The sequence below is a fragment of the Vigna unguiculata genome, chromosome 5, assembly GCF_004118075.2.
Source record: "Vigna unguiculata cultivar IT97K-499-35 chromosome 5, ASM411807v1, whole genome shotgun sequence".
NCBI classification, from domain to species: domain Eukaryota; kingdom Viridiplantae; phylum Streptophyta; class Magnoliopsida; order Fabales; family Fabaceae; genus Vigna; species Vigna unguiculata.
Genome location: NC_040283.1, coordinates 44,833,153 through 44,852,294, shown reverse-complemented (window position 1 = coordinate 44,852,294; position 19,142 = coordinate 44,833,153). Strand labels below are relative to the sequence as shown.

General features: G+C 31.8%; 3 protein-coding genes across 3 annotated transcripts; 1 reads left to right on the top strand and 2 right to left on the bottom strand.

Annotated features, from left to right (window-relative positions):
* Window positions 1–960: 960 nt before the first annotated feature.
* Window positions 961–4,311, top strand: LOC114183312 (receptor-like protein kinase HERK 1). Its single transcript, XM_028070286.1, has one exon. It carries the CDS (start codon window positions 1,521–1,523, stop codon window positions 4,038–4,040), a length of 2,520 nt encoding a protein of 839 aa, XP_027926087.1. The 5' UTR covers window positions 961–1,520; the 3' UTR covers window positions 4,041–4,311.
* Window positions 4,312–8,353: 4,042 nt separating this feature from the next.
* LOC114183412 (histone H4) lies at window positions 8,354–9,164 on the bottom strand. Its single transcript, XM_028070424.1, has 2 exons — window positions 9,061–9,164; window positions 8,354–8,956 (listed from the first exon to the last, which is right to left on the bottom strand). The coding sequence occupies exon 2, from the start codon at window positions 8,917–8,919 to the stop codon at window positions 8,608–8,610; it is 312 nt and encodes a 103-aa protein (XP_027926225.1). The 5' UTR covers window positions 8,920–8,956; window positions 9,061–9,164; the 3' UTR covers window positions 8,354–8,607.
* Window positions 9,165–15,941: 6,777 nt separating this feature from the next.
* Window positions 15,942–18,351, bottom strand: LOC114184224 (zinc finger protein CONSTANS-like). The gene is made up of 3 exons (XM_028071505.1): window positions 17,950–18,351; window positions 17,173–17,346; window positions 15,942–16,497 (listed from the first exon to the last, which is right to left on the bottom strand). The coding sequence occupies exons 1-3, from the start codon at window positions 18,292–18,294 to the stop codon at window positions 16,273–16,275; spliced, it is 744 nt and encodes a 247-aa protein (XP_027927306.1). The 5' UTR covers window positions 18,295–18,351; the 3' UTR covers window positions 15,942–16,272.
* Window positions 18,352–19,142: the final 791 nt, after the last annotated feature.

Sequence of the window (19,142 nt, the reverse complement as noted above, 5' to 3'; positions counted from 1 at the left end):
TCATGTGCATAAAAATTTTCGTATTCCTCCATACACGCAAGAATCTCCGGTGAGTGGATACGTAATACATTCTCTTATTACTTTTAAGGTATGTTGTTCAGTAGAATAAAAAAATTTAGAATTTTATTTTTCTTAGAAATAATAAATTTTTTGAGTTAAATACGTTTTTTTTTTCCTTAACTTTCAGTAAATTTGAAAATTAGTTTATTTTAAAATTTTGAACCAATTTAATCCTTCAATTTTTGAAATACGTGAATTTAATTCTTTTAATCAAATTTTGTTAAATTTATTTGACATTTCAAATGCGTTTTATAATAATATTTAACTTAACATTAAAGCAAAAATATGTCAAATAGTACAAACAATTCAAATACAATTCTTAAATGTGTACGAATCATCAACTAAATCTAATAAAATTTGATTAAAAAATTTAAATTCACATATTTCGATAGACTAAATTGATCCAAAGTTTCAAAATAGACTAATTTCAAAATTTACCAAAAGTTCTGAGAGAAAAACATATTTAACACTAAATTTTTTAATATAAAAAAAAAATCTTTTCAAAATGATTAGTTAATTACGACCAAGTTTTGAAGTCTTGGTTGTCAGTGGAGTTTGAGAAGCTTCGCTTTTACGCGATAAGATTATATGCTGGATTCAACTTTTCTCCACTTTTGCATGTTGCCACTGCTACTACTATCTTTCACACTGGAACAACGACTTTCCCTTCTATTATTTGCTTCATCCATTTCCATTTTCACATGCAAACGTCAATTTACTTTCATGAAAAAAAGAAAAAACTTTTATAATAAAATAAGATATTAAAGTTCAAACTACCTCACCAAAAGAACCAAAATTGTCAAATCAAACCACTGGTATTTTTTATTATTAATTTTATAATTAAAATACTAGTAATTTTTTCCCCTTTTTATTACTCTGAAACATCTTACCTAAACACACACTACTTGGCCTATCTCAGTTTTGTTTATTGCAAAACACATGCTTCCACCGAAAAATCTCTCGCAACAAACCCTTTTGTCTTCTGACCCTGCTTCCACCGTTTTTTCCTTCACCACCTCTCTGTTTCTTTATATATATTTTTTTAAAATTTCGAAATATTAAAAAAATGTGTGAATGAATGTGTCAATAGTTAAGGTTGTCATCTGGATAATTCCAGCTTGTGCTGAGCTAGATTCTTGCTGCTATGGATTTATTCTTCTCGTGTCAGTAGCTGTATTGAACTTTCTCTCAAAACAACAAAAAGGGTCGCTTCAGAAATCATTCAGATTTCGCTTTTGCTCCTCTACCTTCATTCAAATTGCTTCTGCATAATAACAAAGGTGCCATCTTTTTCTGTCTCTGTTGTTACCCCTCTTTTTCTGTGTGTTTGACTTTAATGGTTTTCTGGTTCATGAGTGCTACCATAATCTTCCTAGGCTTCAATTAGCTTCACAGAGAGAGAGAGAGAGAGAAAAAAAATTGATATCCCCAGTGGTTTCTATTCATTCGTTGAGGCCACCATGATTGATCGGAGAAATCTTGGTTTTTTTCTCTGTGTTTTATCAATCTTTCCACTAGTGTGTTTTTCTGCCACCTTTGTTCCAGTAGATAATTACCTTATAGATTGTGGAGCATCTGCAAATACTACAGTAGGTAGGCGCAATTTCACAGCAGATAATTTTTTCAAGGATCTTCTTTCTACACAAGAAGATATTCTTGCGAATTCCTCCTTAAAATCAAGCACTTCTTCTTCCTCCGATGATTCGCCTCTCTATCAAACTGCAAGAATCTTCAATGGACCCTCGAAGTACACCTTTCGAATTAACCAAAAGGGGAGACACTGGATCCGTCTATATTTCTTTCCTTTTACTTACCAAAAGTACAATTTGAGTGCTGCAAATTTCACCGTCGCCACGCAAGACCATGTTCTTTTCAGTAGCTCCAGCTTGCAGAAAGATCCTCAGATGAAGGAGTACTCTGTGAATGTAACATCAGACAACCTCGTTATCACCTTTGCCCCTTCCGGCAATTCCACTGCCTTTGTGAATGCCATTGAAGTTGTTTCTGTCCCCGATGACCTCATTGTTGACGATTTTTCCGCCTTAGTTCCACCGTTAACCTTATCAGGGTTGGTGACACAAACATTTGAGACAGTTTGGAGGGTTAACATGGGTGGTTCAACTGTGACCCCCACGAATGACACCCTTCAAAGAACTTGGATTCCAGATGAAAGGTTCCTTTTGGAACCTAACCTTGCAAAATCTGTTAATAATATTCGTGGTGTCAACTATGAGCAAGGTGGTTCAACAACAGAAAACACTGCTCCCGCTTCTGTTTATGGTACCCTCACAGAGATGAACTCATCCTCTGACCCCCGAAGTAATTTCAACGTGACATGGAAGTTTGATGTGAGTCCTGGATTTCAGTACCTTGTTCGATTTCACTTCTGTGATGTGGTCAGTAAAAGTCTCAATTCACTCTACTTCAATGTTTATATTGACTCCAAGATAGCTGCTCCTGATGTTGATCTGGGTACTTTGGGTAATAATGCTTTGGGCGTTCCATATCATAAGGATGTGGTTACACCGTTGGCTGTAAACAATACACTTCGTGTAAGTATTGGTCCTTCTGATTTGAGTAAGGATTACCCTAATGCAATTTTGAATGGGTTGGAGATCATGAAAATGAACAATTCTATGGGCAGTCTCATCACAGGAACAGTACCTGCAGCTATTGGTTTAGGTTCAAGTTCTAAGAGTATTGGCATGATTGTGGGTGTGGTTGTTGGGGTAGTTGGTGCAGTTGTGTTGGCTGGAGTTTTCTTTGTGTTATGCATGAGGAGAAGAAAGTTGGTTAGGCAAAGACAGTCAAAGACATGGGTTCCTTTATCCATCAATGATGGAACTACTTCTCATACCATGGGAAGTAAATACTCTAATGGCACAACACTAAGTGTTGCTTCAAACCATGAGTACAGAGTGCCTCTTCTTGCAGTTCAGGAGGCTACAAACAACTTTGATGAGAGTTGGGTTATTGGGATAGGTGGATTTGGTAAAGTGTACAAAGGAGAGTTAAGTGATGGCACAAAAGTGGCAGTGAAGAGGGGGAATCCACGGTCCCAGCAGGGGCTTGCAGAGTTCCAAACTGAGATTGTAATGCTGTCTCAGTTCCGGCATCGCCATCTGGTGTCTTTGATTGGTTATTGTGATGAAAAAAATGAAATGATCTTGATATATGAATATATGGAGAAAGGAACTCTCAAGAGTCATTTATATGGCTCGGATCTGCCTAGCTTAAGCTGGAAGGAGAGGCTTGAGATATGCATTGGCTCAGCCAGAGGACTTCATTATCTTCACACTGGCTATGCAAAAGCTGTTATTCACCGTGATGTGAAGTCTGCAAATATCCTTCTTGATGAGAAACTAATGGCTAAAGTTGCTGATTTTGGACTATCAAAGACAGGGCCTGAGATTGACCAGACGCATGTGAGCACAGCTGTGAAAGGTAGTTTTGGGTACCTGGATCCAGAGTATTTCAGGAGGCAACAACTGACAGAAAAATCAGATGTGTATTCATTTGGGGTGGTTCTGTTTGAAGTTCTTTGTGCAAGACCTGTTATAGATCCTACACTTCCCAGGGAAATGGTGAACTTGGCAGAATGGGCAATGAAATGGCAGAAGAAAGGGCAATTGGAGCAGATCATAGATGAAAGACTTGCAGGGAAAATCAGGCCAGATTCTCTTAGGAAGTTTGGAGAAACTGCTGAGAAATGCTTGGCTGATTATGGTGTTGATAGACCTTCAATGGGAGATGTGTTGTGGAATTTGGAGTATGCTCTCCAACTTCAAGAGGCTGTGGTTCAAGGTGATGCTGAAGAAAACAGCACCAATATGATTGGTGAACTTTCTCCACAGGTCAACAATTTCAGCCAGGATGCAAGTGCTTCTACTGCACATTTTGAAGGCACAAGTCTGGATGATCTCTCTGGTGTTTCTATGAGTAGGGTCTTCTCACAATTGGTGAAGTCTGAGGGTAGATAGATGCTATCTTATAAATTATGTCACACTGCTTTTATGTTATGATTTTTGTTGTTTTTTCTTCTGATCACTGGTTCTCTTCCTGCACAAGGAAGAGTAGGCATTTCATAGATTTGTAAAGAAAGATTGAATTGAAACATGTTTGGTTAGTTGGTATAATCAGAGCATGTCCTTGTTAAACCTCTGGCTGTCAAGTTTGAATTGGACTATGGTGAAAATCCTGTGTAAGTTATGCAGAAACTCCAGAACCAACAAGTGTGGCAAAGTTTGTTTATTTCTTTGTTTGTTTAATCTCTTTAAAAAGGGTTCTTAGTTTTCTAAAATTTAAAACTAAAAATACAAACTTGATATGTTTATTCTCAGTTTAAGTTACACAATTGTTTCCAACACATGTGAAACAAACAGAAACAGGTCTTATGCAGTTCTATCTGGAAGCAACTCAAATCTGCATTATTTTTGTACACGAATTGCATTGCAAAAGCTGCAACAATTTACTTCAGTTTAGAAAAATGTTTCCCAGGAAATGAGTTTTCATAACCTAGCATGTTCTAAGCACTTAAATTATTACACTTTTTTATACTTTGTCTGCTATTTAGTGGTTAATACATGACAGAAAAAATGTTCTACTTTAAAAAAATGAATAACAAAATGAGAACCAAACAAACGTATAATGCACTTGTTTTTATTTAGGGGTGAATAGTGGTAATAAGAAACTTCATGATTATAAATATGAATCCATTGAGAATGTTCAATTTAGGTCCTTCACTGCAACCACTTCCAATTCCACTAACTTCTAATTCCCTTTTCACCTACTACCAACATGTTACCACCAGCAAGTCATCATCAACAAAGAAGTGCTCATAGCATTACACATAGAAATATCTAGAGAGAAATATATTAGTACACATTGTTCAACCTATTTTTTAGAACATTTTTTATCAGTTAAAATATTTACAAGAATGAGAATAATCATGACTCTGCATCTTATTTGATTATGTGTTTCATAATTTTATAGTTTCAAGTAGTTTTTAATGAATAACAAAGGATGTGTCAAGAGAAGTCTATTGTTAGCATTCCTCTAATCTGCATATAGTAAAAGATGTGTTTAATAAATCAGAATAAGTAGTTAAAAAACCTTTTTTTTCTAGCAACAGTTTGTCATTTGAATAATCCTTACATCTATAATTTATTATTAAAAAAAAAATTAATGTGAGTGTAATTTTTATATCATCATTTAAAATTGTCTTATAGTATAAAACTATTAACTTTTATTACAATCGTTTAAAGTTTTACTTTGAATAGTTCATAACTGGTAAATTCTGTGAAATGTTTACATTCATCATTCATAAATTACAATATATTCATAGCTATTAAATAATCTTTAGTAGGACTATTTATTTCAAATAATCTTGTTATCTTTGGGTGTGAAGTTATTTTCATAAGCCTTGCTATTCTTATGGTCTTATACTTTTTTTTTTCAATCCCAAATTACTGAATTTAATAAAATCAGTAATTTAATTCTTTTCCCCCTAACTTGTCACCACGTGCCTCGCCGGCTTTTGCGACGGAAATTCCAAAGGCCACAACATCAATTCAATATTTCCGATCAATCGTTTTCAAGTATAAAATAATAAATAATATATGTTTAATGGTGAGAATAAATGCTTTTATATTATTTTATATATATATATAACAATTATTTTAAAAGTATAATCTAATTGCTCTGATTAATTCATATAAAATTGACTCTGCATTAATAGTACATATGCATTAAATGCAATATATGCAATATAAATATAAATATAGAGGGTGAATTGCTTTATAAACCTCGACAATTAACGTGATGTGTTCTTTTGTTTTCAAAATTTGATTTTTTTTTATTAGATTTTTTTATGTTGTATTTCTTTTTTTTCAAATTTATATAAATTTTCCCTACTCCATTATTACTTGTATTTTCCACCAACGCAGAAATTTCTTAGTTTCTACAAATATTAGTAACTATCACTGTTTAATAAAATGTTAGAATCAATTTTTTTATACGCATAACTATTTTTAATTCTAAATAAATTTCCTATCTACTAATCATGTATAATTACGTCATAAGATTAATTTATCTTACAAAACATAATAACTCGTAAGCAGTAGAAAAGACCAATATACTTGCATGTTACAGCCACATTTAGAGCCACATCAACTAATAATAATATAGAAATAATAATACATATTAGACACACGTAACAAAAAACATATATAATTTTTATTCAAGTTCTCACATAATTACAAGTGGTAACAGCTGTAAATTCATCTGCAGCAGAAAGAAATTAGCAAAACACCGCTGCAATTCTGCTTCAAGTTTTTATACAGCACTTCTTTATCTTTTCCTTGTGTTTTTCTTCAAAAAAAAAAAAACAGAAAAAAATGGAGAAAAAAAGCACACAGAACAACACAGTGTAAAGCAGAAGAACATGAAAAGGAAAAGCTGGATAAATTGGACAACTTGAATTATAAATCATGAAGAACATCAACCTTAGCATAGCAGGGTAGAAAGGTTTGAAATATTGAGAAAGCAGCATAAGTAACATCCTTGGCTCTCCCTAGAACCTTATTCTTACCCTTCAATTTCAGTTTATTACTCACACAAGCCACCCCTTCCTTCAGTCTATTCAAACACTTCAATGTCTTCTCGGCGACACCAACTTTCTTCTTTGAAAATTTGTAGCTTCTGAGATATATTTGCCTACAAGAGAAGCTATCGACTTCTCTTGCTTGCACCTCAGAAGCTACACAAATATTAGAGTTCACATATGAAATCAGTTTATCTCTTATCGGTGTATCATCTTTGATAGTACTCAAAAATTTGACGTCAGATTCTGGCCACTTGTAGAGATTGAAATAGGTTGGTCTATGGGGAAGACGTGTTTTATTGACACAGTCAGAAGTGCAAACTGAGGCCATAGGTTTCGGAAATGGTTTCACAGCATAGCATATGATACTAACCTAATGAAACTTTTATGCAGTGAAATTCTGAGTTACCCTAGAAACAACATGGAGCAATGGTTTTGTATAAGATAAGTGCGAGGGGATGTGACAGAATGAGTTTTATAATTGTTAAACTCTCTTTTGAAATGATCTTTTGACAATGTGAATGGCCCTTATTTACATACACATTAAGATGTGATATTGCATGTTCAAGACTTCATAATCGCTTTTCTGAATTCTTACAAACCTAATGCTCTCACTAAATTACTCACTATCAATTTGGTTCTTAGCAAATCAAAATATGCAATCATGAATTTAGTCTAATTTTTCCCTTCAAACGCTTCTACGTCATGCTTGCATATTCCTTGTGTATTATAATATAAATTAGGTTATATTTAAGTCTTCATGTAGAATGTATATATATGGGAAGATACAATTAATTATGCTCTAGTTTTTTGTTAGTACTAAAATTTTGTTTATCAAAATAAAATAAATAATTAATATAATATTATTGAAATAAAAATTTTCAATCATATTAGTTACTTCTATTATTGTTGCTTTTTCTTGATTCAAACAATTATATTTTCTATTCTCTTGTTATCTTTTGTTTTTTTATTCATTTTTTCATCTGAGCTCGATCTAAAGAAATCTAAAGATAGAATCCTACTTAAAAGCACACCACCAAACCAAATCCAAGTATGCCAAAATTATTTCTGCCTGTACATTGCTATCGTATTAAATGTATCATTTTTTGCATAGAAATTTTTTTGCATCATTTTAAATAACAGGAAAGGCCCATCTTAATAAATGTATCATTTTTTTTCGCATAGGAATTTTTTTTTGGGTACCTATTAAAAAGATTCATCAAATTTTAATATATGTTTAAGAAAGAATTAAAAAAAAAGACAAATTATATAATGTAATAAGAGAAATACAGATTAAAAAATAAAATATAACAAGTGTCAATAAATCAAGAATACATAATTGCCCTTATACATATCAATATTTAGACAAATTCACAATAACCAATACTTCTTAGTATTTTTTAAAACAGAACTGCAGCAAAACTCCTTAATACCATTAATATAATACATGCAAATTTTGTTTGTTTAGAGAATTTCTCTCTACAGATTTCCTAAGTTTATCTAAAAATAATATTTTCAAAACTTAAGTTTTGGGAAAACATCCTAAAAGAATTGCATATACAAGAAAAGAAAAATCAAATGATATATGTGATAATGTGCTATTACATCCAAATGTTTAGAATTTCCAGATACTGATTATCAATGCTATTGAAAAAAAGAGAAGATATAATGCTACCTAAATTAGAGATGCAATGAACTGGGAACTGAAATATGATATAATTCTCAATTCCATCAAAAGTAGTTACAGCACATCACAGAACCAACAAAACCAAGTAAAACACCTATCACCAAAACATATATCTGATAATCACACCTACCATTACCCTTTCAACTACAAAGACAACAAAGAAAAGCAAAACCTAACTTCAATTCCTGCCATTTTCTTTTCTTGACAGCAAGACTTCTCCCCGGAGAGGAAAATCAAGCGACCGTACAGAACCAAAACCCTAACCCCCAAATCCATAGAGGGTCCTTCCCTGCCTCTTCAAAGCATAAACAACATCCATAGCAGTAACAGTCTTCCTCCTTGCGTGCTCCGTGTAAGTAACAGCGTCACGAATCACGTTCTCCAAGAAGATCTTGAGAACACCACGAGTCTCCTCGTAAATCAAACCACTGATACGCTTCACGCCACCTCTGCGAGCCAATCGCCGAATCGCCGGCTTCGTTATTCCCTGAATGTTATCGCGAAGCACCTTACGGTGTCGTTTCGCTCCTCCCTTTCCCAAACCCTTGCCCCCCTTTCCTCTGCCAGACATCTTGGTGAATACAACCTCGACTGAGTCGAATCAAATTCTGAACAAAAGCAAAGTAGAATTAGCACCCGAGATTAAATAAATTAACTAACAATTAGAGAGACGAAGCTGCAAATGAAGCTATGTTACGTGAAATAGATTTACCTGCGTTGGAGAGTTGAAGGAGAAGCTGTGCGAGTTGTTGTAATGTGTGGGTTTGGATTTGGATGCGTTTTTATAAGGAGTCAGTGACACTGTGTCGATCCGTGTGCTAGCTTTTCAAGCGCGTTTTGTACCGTTGATTTTGTTTTATGTACGATGCAGATGCGAGAAGAGACTTCATATGGATCGATGACGTGGCTTGGTTCGTTTAATGAAAAAATGACTTTGGTGTTGGCGGGTTTTAAATATTTTGGGGGCTTCGGTGTGCCGCCAGGCAAAAGACGCCTTACCCTCCGATGTTTTATTAGAACCACAGATTTAAATTACGTTTTCAATGCACACAAAATTATTATCGATATATATATATATATATATATATATATATATATATATATATATATATATATATATATATATATATTTCTCTGATTGAATTGAAAGGTAAAAAATAAGTGAATGGAAACGGTTTGGTTGATAAAAAAATATTATATTGTTAATTTTATTCATCTATTTACTAATACTATTGATATACTGAATAAGTTAAAAGTTAAATTAGTTTGTTTAAAAAATTGTATCGTAATTGATTAGGTTATGTGTTGTGATTATTTGTGTGCTTTTCTTTTACTTTTTTACAATAAAATAATTTTTGGATTTTACTTTTTTTCTGTTTTAATTGCTATGTTTTTATCAAATTATTTTCTTACATTCGTTTTATTATCTTTTTATTAGTTTTCGTTCTTTTTCAGCTCTACCGAACTACGAAATCATTGATCAAGAGTATCTTTGCTAAATGAATCAAAAATCAAAAAACTTATTAACATTGTAGTTGCTGGTCATGAATACATTTGTTGAGCGAATTATGGAGGAATTTATCTTTATGAATTTCAATAATTCACTTGATAGATTTGATCGCTGGACGAGTGAACTTTTGTACACTTTTCGCATAGCAAATAGATGGTTTTGTTAAGTGGCTACATTAAAATCTAGTAGTCATTCTTATGTTCAATTATCGGTGTGTTGTAACAAGTATAATAGTTGGTGTGTGGAACTAAATTAAGATTTATCATATGATGGTGAGCATGAAATATAATGTGGTTGTCAAAATTTCAAGGAGAAATTATATGTAGGGGTATTTGAGTGTGTGCATTGACAGAAAGATTCAACATAGAGATATGTTTTCTCTAATAACTAATCAAATTCAAGTAGAATATAGTAGGTTATGCTTTGAAGATACGAAGAAGTTTCTAGTTCCTAGACTTGATCAAGTCCTAAACGCGAAGGAGACTTACCTCGTGAGTAGTTGAGTAATAACCTCTTGAACATTTTTGCTAAGGAGAAACATCCCAAAAAATTTCAAAACTAAATTTTATATAATGTTGTTATATTAGTGACAATAATTAAATATATAAATTTTGAGTATATTATTTTGGTCCCTTCAAAATATTTTGCCAAGATCCACCATTATCTTTAAGGCCAAACTCTATGGGGTTTGGTATAGTAGGTAATGGTCCCAAAAAGTCTTAGTAATGGTTAGTTATGTATCAAGTTTGTTAGTTTAGTTTAACTGTATAAATGATATTTTTTATAGTTATATATTTCATGAGATTATGTTAATATATTTTGTACACAACGAAACATTATATTTTAAAAGTTTTAAACTGTTAAAATTGGGATAATATTATAATTATTTTCATTTTTCATATTAACATTTGTGTTGACATTATGTCAAGATTTAATACTAAAGGTCTATACACTTTTTAACTAGGAAAATGATTTTTTAACAACTAAATTTTAATCGCTTTATCTTACAAAGGTAACAGATTCCAAATGACTTCCTATTTTTTCATCTTCTCATTTCTCTATGTTCTAAAGTTACTTAAAAAATATAATCTCAAATTATAAAAAATATTATCGAAATTTAGTTATCAAAATATAATTATGCATTTTGCTGCTTTGGGCAATGAAAGGAGGATGCAACAAAACTATCAATGGATGCACCAATAATGTAAAATTGCAATTTGGAGTTAGGGCTTTTACTTTTTGCACCCTTACAATTTCTTTGTGCATACCTCAAGTATTCAAAATAATATTTTACTCTACGGAAGAATAGCTTTCGGATCATATATGTTGGAAACTTTTCAGAAAGCTGTTCAAGATTTTTGAAACAATTTTTAAAATAAGATGTTCGAAACATATAAAGTATATTTTTTAATAAGTTTTCCATTGCAGAATAAAATTTCTGCAATACGAATAATGGGTTTCGGAATGAGTCTTCTGAAATATCTCTACTACATGATATTTGTTTCAGAAAGAATTTTCCGGAACATATTAAATATGATTCGTAAGAAAATTTCAAAATACGTTTTCTTAGCATTTTTTCTCTTCTTCTTCCCCTTCAGTGTTATCCTACTCTTTTTCTTTCTTCGCAGCAGTGGCAACATTGACAGTGTGGTGCAGCGGTAAAAGAATGTTTGAATAATTTCTTCTTATTGTGGGGGGTACAATTAATAATTGTGGAGACGAAGGAAGTTAGTAATTCCAGAGGCCCACGAATATAAAATTATGTACGTACTACATCATTGCTTTTTATTATTGATAGGGTGATAGGAGATTTAATGCTATTTTTACGTTAATTTTGAACTTTTTAGTTTAATATTTATGATTTTATATTAGTTCGTACGTTTTATATTATACAATACTAAAACTGTATTTAATTATTTTTTATTGTTTCAATTTAGTAATTAATTCTAAATCAGTTTCTTAATTTGTTTAACGACGAATTTAGTTTTTAAAAATTTGGTATAAATAAAACACGAGTCTTGGAAATATTTTCTTGACCACTTCAACCATTTGATTTACGATTTGTTGACACATCGTAGTTTGGATGTGGAGAGAAAACATTGTTGATTAAATATACATGAAAAGAGTCTTTGAATATCAAGAGAGTCTTAAATCGAGTGAAAAGTGGAACCAAACTCGTGAGAAAGCCCGAATTATATTTTATATTGTGATTTTTGTATTATTTCTTTACTGTATTTTTAAAATATATTTATAGAGACAGTTATATTCATGTTTTGAAATATATTTAAAAGATTTTTAAAATATCAATATTAGTGTATTCTGAAGACACAACAATTAACAACACAGAAAAAACTAATAGAAAATTTGAACTCCAGAAAATCCACGCGAAAAGTTTTATTGTTGTGAAATTGTAGATGTTGCGAAAGGAGAGAAGTTTGGAAGTAGTGGTCGGGCCAAATTGATATTGGTAGGCATGTGCTGTTAATATTTTTACCATATTTATAAGTTTGATGGTGGGTTTGTGAAGCAACACTTGTACCACACACACACATATATAGTTTTATTTTCATTTTGGAGTGGCCCCTCTCTCACATGATCTTCTTACTCAATCATCATTAATTAAGAAACCCTTTTCCAACCTTGTAGTTGTAGTTGTACATGTCTCATTTTATAGGTAGCTAGAGTAGTACATCATTATAATGCCATCCATTATCCCTATATCATCCACTTCTTTATTCTCTCTTCTCTAGAACAAGGCCCCGGGTGGGGCTCCCATAATTTATCACCCACCCTTTGCTTTTTGCCTCCAACCATACTCATTTTCCAATGGAGTGTGCTATATGTGTAAGATTAAGTTAAGAAGTTTAATTTCAAAATTAACAACAAATTTTGACTAATATTTTTAAAGTTTTGAGGTCAAAACAATACATCCAAATTAAGTATAGTTCTAATGTTTGATCTTCATACAAAGTATAAGTCCATTATTCACATTTCTCAACACAACATGATGAGTTTCTTTTTTTTTTCTATGTGTTAAAAAGTGGAGTGCAAACCTAAATCAATTTTATAAAATCAGTTTCTTAGATGAAGTTTGCACTCACTTATATATTGTAAATTGGTCAAGACATATATATCTCGAATGTGAAACTAGACACTAATGGGTGATACAATAACGGTCTGATAGTGGGTGAAACAGTCAACCCAACAAACAAACAACAAATTTTGTTAAGATATACTCTAACTCGTAACTTTAATGCCATATTAACTAGTTAACTCTAGGTCTAATTTAATTTGACAAAATTGATTGTCTAAGATAAGGTTTGCACCCACGTATATCGTATAAATATGTTTAATTTTTAGTTGATATGAGATTTTCCGACCAAAGAGTACTCTTTCTTTACATTGACAATATTGATTTAAGTAGAAAAACCTTTAACACAATTTTAATTCTCTTTTTTTTTATTGAAACAAATTGATCATTTTATTATTTTTAAATGGCACGTAGAAAAAGATAAAAATAAGGAGGAAAAACAAAAATAAAGAGTAACAATAATTTGGTTTCACTTTACTTGTAATTTTGTTCCAATTTATGGATATTAAATGGAGGCCATTAACCTAGTGGCTAACACACCGCCGGCTGAAAAAAAGAAGAAGATGAACATGGCCGTCCTCCCACCTTTGATTGTTACCTCAGAAGCTGTAGCTAGCCTTTTTCTAGCTTTCAGAAGAACACCATTTTCATAACCTTCTTCTAACTTAACTAGTGTTTTTAAGGATGCTAATAACACATTCATTTTCAAATCTTATAATTTTTATCTCAGTTTCATATTTGAATCTTGAGTATGTAGGTTTGTTTATATTAATCAGATTGTATTTTTTTCTAAAGTTATTCATGGCTTATGAAATTAAAAAATAATAACTTTTAATGCATCGAATGGGTGCGTGGTCAATATAGTGTATGAACATATTTAATTTTTAAATTCATTTAATGTTTTTTATTATTACTTTTTAAACAGTACTCAGAAGATATTTGTTATGAAGATACTATATATTTTGTATTAACCCTGAATTCCACAACTTGTTCAGGTAGCATCTATGCTATGACCCTCTAACTCCTAAGTAATGATGAGTAAAAAGTAGAAAACAGTAGCTAATTAATTTTGGGTTGAAGTTAAATATTCCAAAAGTAAAAGAGATTGTGAAAAGCAAATGAATAGAAAAATGGAGGTTGCTTGCTTTGCATGCTAGAACATGCCCATAAAACAAATTATTCCAAATATTTACACACACTTGGGTTGCCAAAAAGTGTAGACTCATTGATATGGAATAAAGCATTCGTTCTTTATTTATACTTTCTCAAGGATGAGACAATATTTATATCATGGATATTTATAAGAATTTGCAAGGAATATATTTAAAACCATTTAAAAAAAAATCTGATTCACTAGTACTTTGAAATTAAATTCTAAGCTTAATATAAAATGTATATTTGGTTAATAATTTAAAGTGAATTGAAAGTTTTACAATAAATAAAAATAAGGGTTAAATATGTTTTTGATCTTTCAAGTTTCAGTGAATTTTGGAATTAGTCCATCTTCAAAACTTGATATCAATTTAGTCATTTATCTTTAGAAATGCATGAATTTAGTCATTCTTACCAAATTTTGTTAAGTTTATTTGATATTTTAAACATATTTTATGATAATACTTAAGTTAACATTGAAGCGAAAATGTGTCCAACAGGGTAAACAATTCAAATACTATAATGAGATACGTTTGAAACGTCAAATAAACTTAACAAAATTAATTAAATTTGGTTAAAGGATTTAAATTCACGTATTTTTAAAGATGAATGACTAAATTGATCAAAAATTTGAAAGAGAGACTAATTCCAAATGTTACGAGGGACAAAAACTATATTTAACCCTAAAAATAAATAACATATACAGACTTATAAAATTATTGAGTTAAGTTTTTTATTTTATTTATTAAAATGTCTAATTTCTGATATAAATTTGTTTGTGTCATTAATACTGAATTTTCTCAATGTCAACCTAATATATTTTACACATACTATATGTTGTTAGAGAATATTTTTTGTGGTTCAAATGACTCTTAAGTTCTTCAAATTTAATGTAAGAATTTATCTTTAGAGTTAGCTATAGAGAGACCACACATTCAAGAGCACATGATTTCACATGAATATTGCATTTGTCATACAAATCACACCAATAATACAGTTTATTGTGAATGACAATGTCGTTTTAAATAATGGTAATGATGGTCCAATTTATTTAATCAATTAAATTAAGATTACTTTTATTTGAATTAAGTGAGTTTTTTGGAGGATAGGTGGTGGGTTAATCATAATCCTTGAATCCCATTAAGATTGTTATGAATGTGTTGTGTCTTTGACCAGAAAACGCACGAAGCATGTCATGTGGAAGTGATTTTGATCGATCACTTCACTGTTTTAGTCAAAATGTATTTTTTAAAGAATAAATAATTTTTTTAAATAATTTTTTTATATTTTAAAATTATTTTAAAAATATAAACTTCAATTATAAAATAAAATAATTAAAATTTAATGTTAAAATATCATTATTCGTGTTAAAAACTGGAATTTTCAAAGGACATTGTTATGCCTTATGTTGTGTTATGTTTCCAACCTTTTTGACTCTTCAGTCCTTTTCAGAGCATTAACACCTCAACATTTATTAAGATATGGCAACACGCCACACCAACCTTCTGTTTCATTCTTGTTCCTGTTTTTGCTAAGGATGACCAAGATTTGGATCAGGTATTAAAATAAGTCAATAAAAACATTTATTGTAGTAATGAAATATGAAATGTGTTTTAGAGTGTTAACATAACTGATATGTTAAAGTTTAGGGTAATATCTAACATAGACGAATCTGATGAAATATTTTAAACCAATAATGATTAAAGTTTGAAATATGTGACAATAATTCTGAAGCTAAAACAACTGCTTCATGGGTATTGCAATTGGGAATTTTTCATTGTTGTTGTGTTCCAAATCCACAGTGAGTAAAAAAGTGATAGGTACATTCATTCCCCCAGAGTGCAATGGAAGTGATGGTCACTTTCTATTCTCTTTTCAAGCAAGTGCTTCAACAAAAGGGATGTGATAATACATGGTGCAGACTTTAACCACAAGTACAACAACTATTGCCAAAGTTTTCATCTAATAATACATTGCTGCTGAATCCTATAAAAAGTTACAGGGCACTCAAAAACATCACCCTAGATTAAAAGGCTAATAATAATTGCATTGACGACTCAGAGAACTATATTTACATTACTACTTTTATCTAACCTAAACAAAGTGCACCACAATACTTCTTTCAACATGGAAAAACAACTGAGTTATCTCATCAAACATGCAATTTTATTCTAGTAGAATACACCATAGGAGGAACAACTTCCTTGAGACTCTTGAGCAAAATTTGCTGCAACTAAGGAATCTAAGATGGTGAACCAATTCTCATCTTCTTCATCCTCTTCATCTCCACCACTTTGGCTCCACTGAATTGAACTGTTCTTGTCAATTTCATCATTCCTTGCAAACCTTCCTCTGATGCGTGGCCTGCTGTCTGCCAATGTTTTCCTGCAAGCATACTGATTCCATGCAAAAACAAGTTAACATTTTCACACTGGTTTTTCACAAGTGATGGACCATTGAAAATATTATAGTATTACACTATAAATTGAATTGTAATATAAAGGGTATGTTGTTAATTACAAGTTTGATTGATCCTAGTAGTAATCTTAAAGAACAAGACAAAATCTGTGGGAAGATTTTCATGCTTAACTAAATTCTGGTCCTGTTATCAAGCAGAGAGTGTGGGGAACAAATTGACAAATTCCGGTCCTGTTATATAGAAAATGTTTCAGTTCTATTCTTAATCAGGATTCTGTCAAATGGATTATCTTTTAACTGTGTCTCTTAACTTCCAATTCAACCTTGGACATGATTGTATTTTTAATCATAGATCATGAAGCCAAGCACAGTGTTGTCCACTATATTCTTAGATTTGTGGTCCTTGAGGAATATATATATTTTTGGTTGATGCAGATGCAGCACACAGGACTCTATTCGCAACAGTAAAACATAGAAAGCTACTAAAAGTTTGTGGTTCTTTTGGAATATACATTAGTGCATAAAAGTTTAATAGATGCAACCCAGGTAGGACTTTATTCACAACAGTAAAACATTGAAAGCTACTCTAAGTAAATAAATATGATAAAAATAGTGAGTGTAAGTCAAAACGTTTTAAAAAAAAAATAGTAAACCTTAATTTTCTTGTTGAAATTCCTCTGGTTCCTCTTGCTTCTGTATCTCTCAATTCTCACCTTCTTCTCCTCTGGGCTATATCTGCAAGCTCTGTTCATACCTTCTATGATCATGCTGCTTTCGCTTGATAACGGACTATCCGAGAGGTGATTGTGTTGAGTTCCATTAATCCCCTAAACAAAACGTTCCATGTCATTAAAATCATAAAAAAAAAAAAAAAATCATGTTACAACACAACAGATAATGAAGAGGAAGTAAGCATATGCAAAAAGTAACACAAAGAATCTTCCTGATTCTACTTGACATAAAATTCTAGTACTAAAACAATCCAATGATCAAATCAATTGAACATAGCCACATAGGTACGATGAACACACCAGTCTTCTATTCTTTGACACATTAAATCAAACTCCTTTCATTCACGGCTATGCCTTACCTATTCACCAGTCCTTATTACGTACCAGTGTCAGAAAAAACTTCACTATTCACAAACAAACCGTACAATAATTTTAAGCCGAAAATAAAGTTCGAAGTGAAAGAGTAAACGGGTACAAAAGATGGGGTGACATCAAAATTAAAATTTTCAAAATCTGCAATTTATCTCTGTCATGGTCTTTTCAATCTACCAGAGTTCTTACTCAACCAGTTTGCACACCCAGCAAAGATTCTTCACAAAGCTATGTTATTGTGTGTTATAAGTTAACCAGATTGCACACAGAACAAAGATTCTTCACATGTGAGTGAGTGCATGAAATGAAGAGAAAAAAAAAATGTACCTGGAGATCACCGGTGCTGCAAACTCTCCTAACAGGAGCATCACGAGAGTCGAGCAATTCGGCGAAGAAAGCAGAAAGAGGGTGGTGGGTGGCATTGTTGGTGTAGTTGAAGGAGTTACTACTGACACTCCTCTGCATAAAGGTGGGAACAGAAGTGGGAGAGGCACCATAACTGCTATAGCCACTGCTACAGTTACTGCTATAGCCACCATAATTGTTGTAGCAGTAACTGGTGTGGGAGTTGTTGAGTTGGGGGAGGGTGTCGAATTGAGTGAGGTGAGGGAAGAGATAAGAAGAAGAAGAAGGTGAAGGAATGGGTGATGCAGTGGAAGATTGTTCAAACATGGTGGAATGAGAGGTTTATGAGAAAAGTGATGGAAGGAATGAAGAAGATAAATGAATGGTTCAGTGAGTGCAAATGTCTGCATTTAAACACCTGTGAATTATGCAGACTGTAACACACGAAATTATTACACAATTTTAAATTTGTTATTACCGAATGTGTGGGTGACGTGGAGGATGACGTAATCATTCGATTGAAGAAGGGAAAACCTCGTTGACTTTAGCAACGTGTTTGTCTCTGAACTCGGAATTAGGTTAAACCTCTGAATTAGTCATACTCAGCTTCTTTCATCCATTTAACTTGCCATAACATCGCAATTAGTAGGTGTTTACCGAATAATTTTTTTTTATCTAAATCATGTTGTCCTATACTCAGCGGTAAGGACCTTTATGCTAACTATACCACTAGAGTTATCCACGACTAGTCCTATCATAAAAAGAATAGACGATTAGTTAACTAAACAAGATAACAACATATATGACGATTAAGTAAAAGTCGTCAATTCTAAATTTAAGAAATTATAGTAGGACTTCTAGTGTTAGATCACACAATCATGAAACTTGGGCCTGGTCCAACATGCAATAAAGAGAGACCTAACCCATAAAGGGATAAATCGTAATTAATATCTTTATAAATATACGTGAACCCCAACAAATTAAATATACACTTTCATTAATTCACTAATATGCGATTTGATATTTTAAAAACTTTTGCATTATTTGATATTTTAAAAATTTTTGCTAAGTCGATTGTCAAAAATCTTTTCCACATATAATTTTCTAAGGTCCAATCTACTAACATTAGAAGAACACATGTTCATTTTTCTAAAGAAAAATTTGCTGTCTAATAA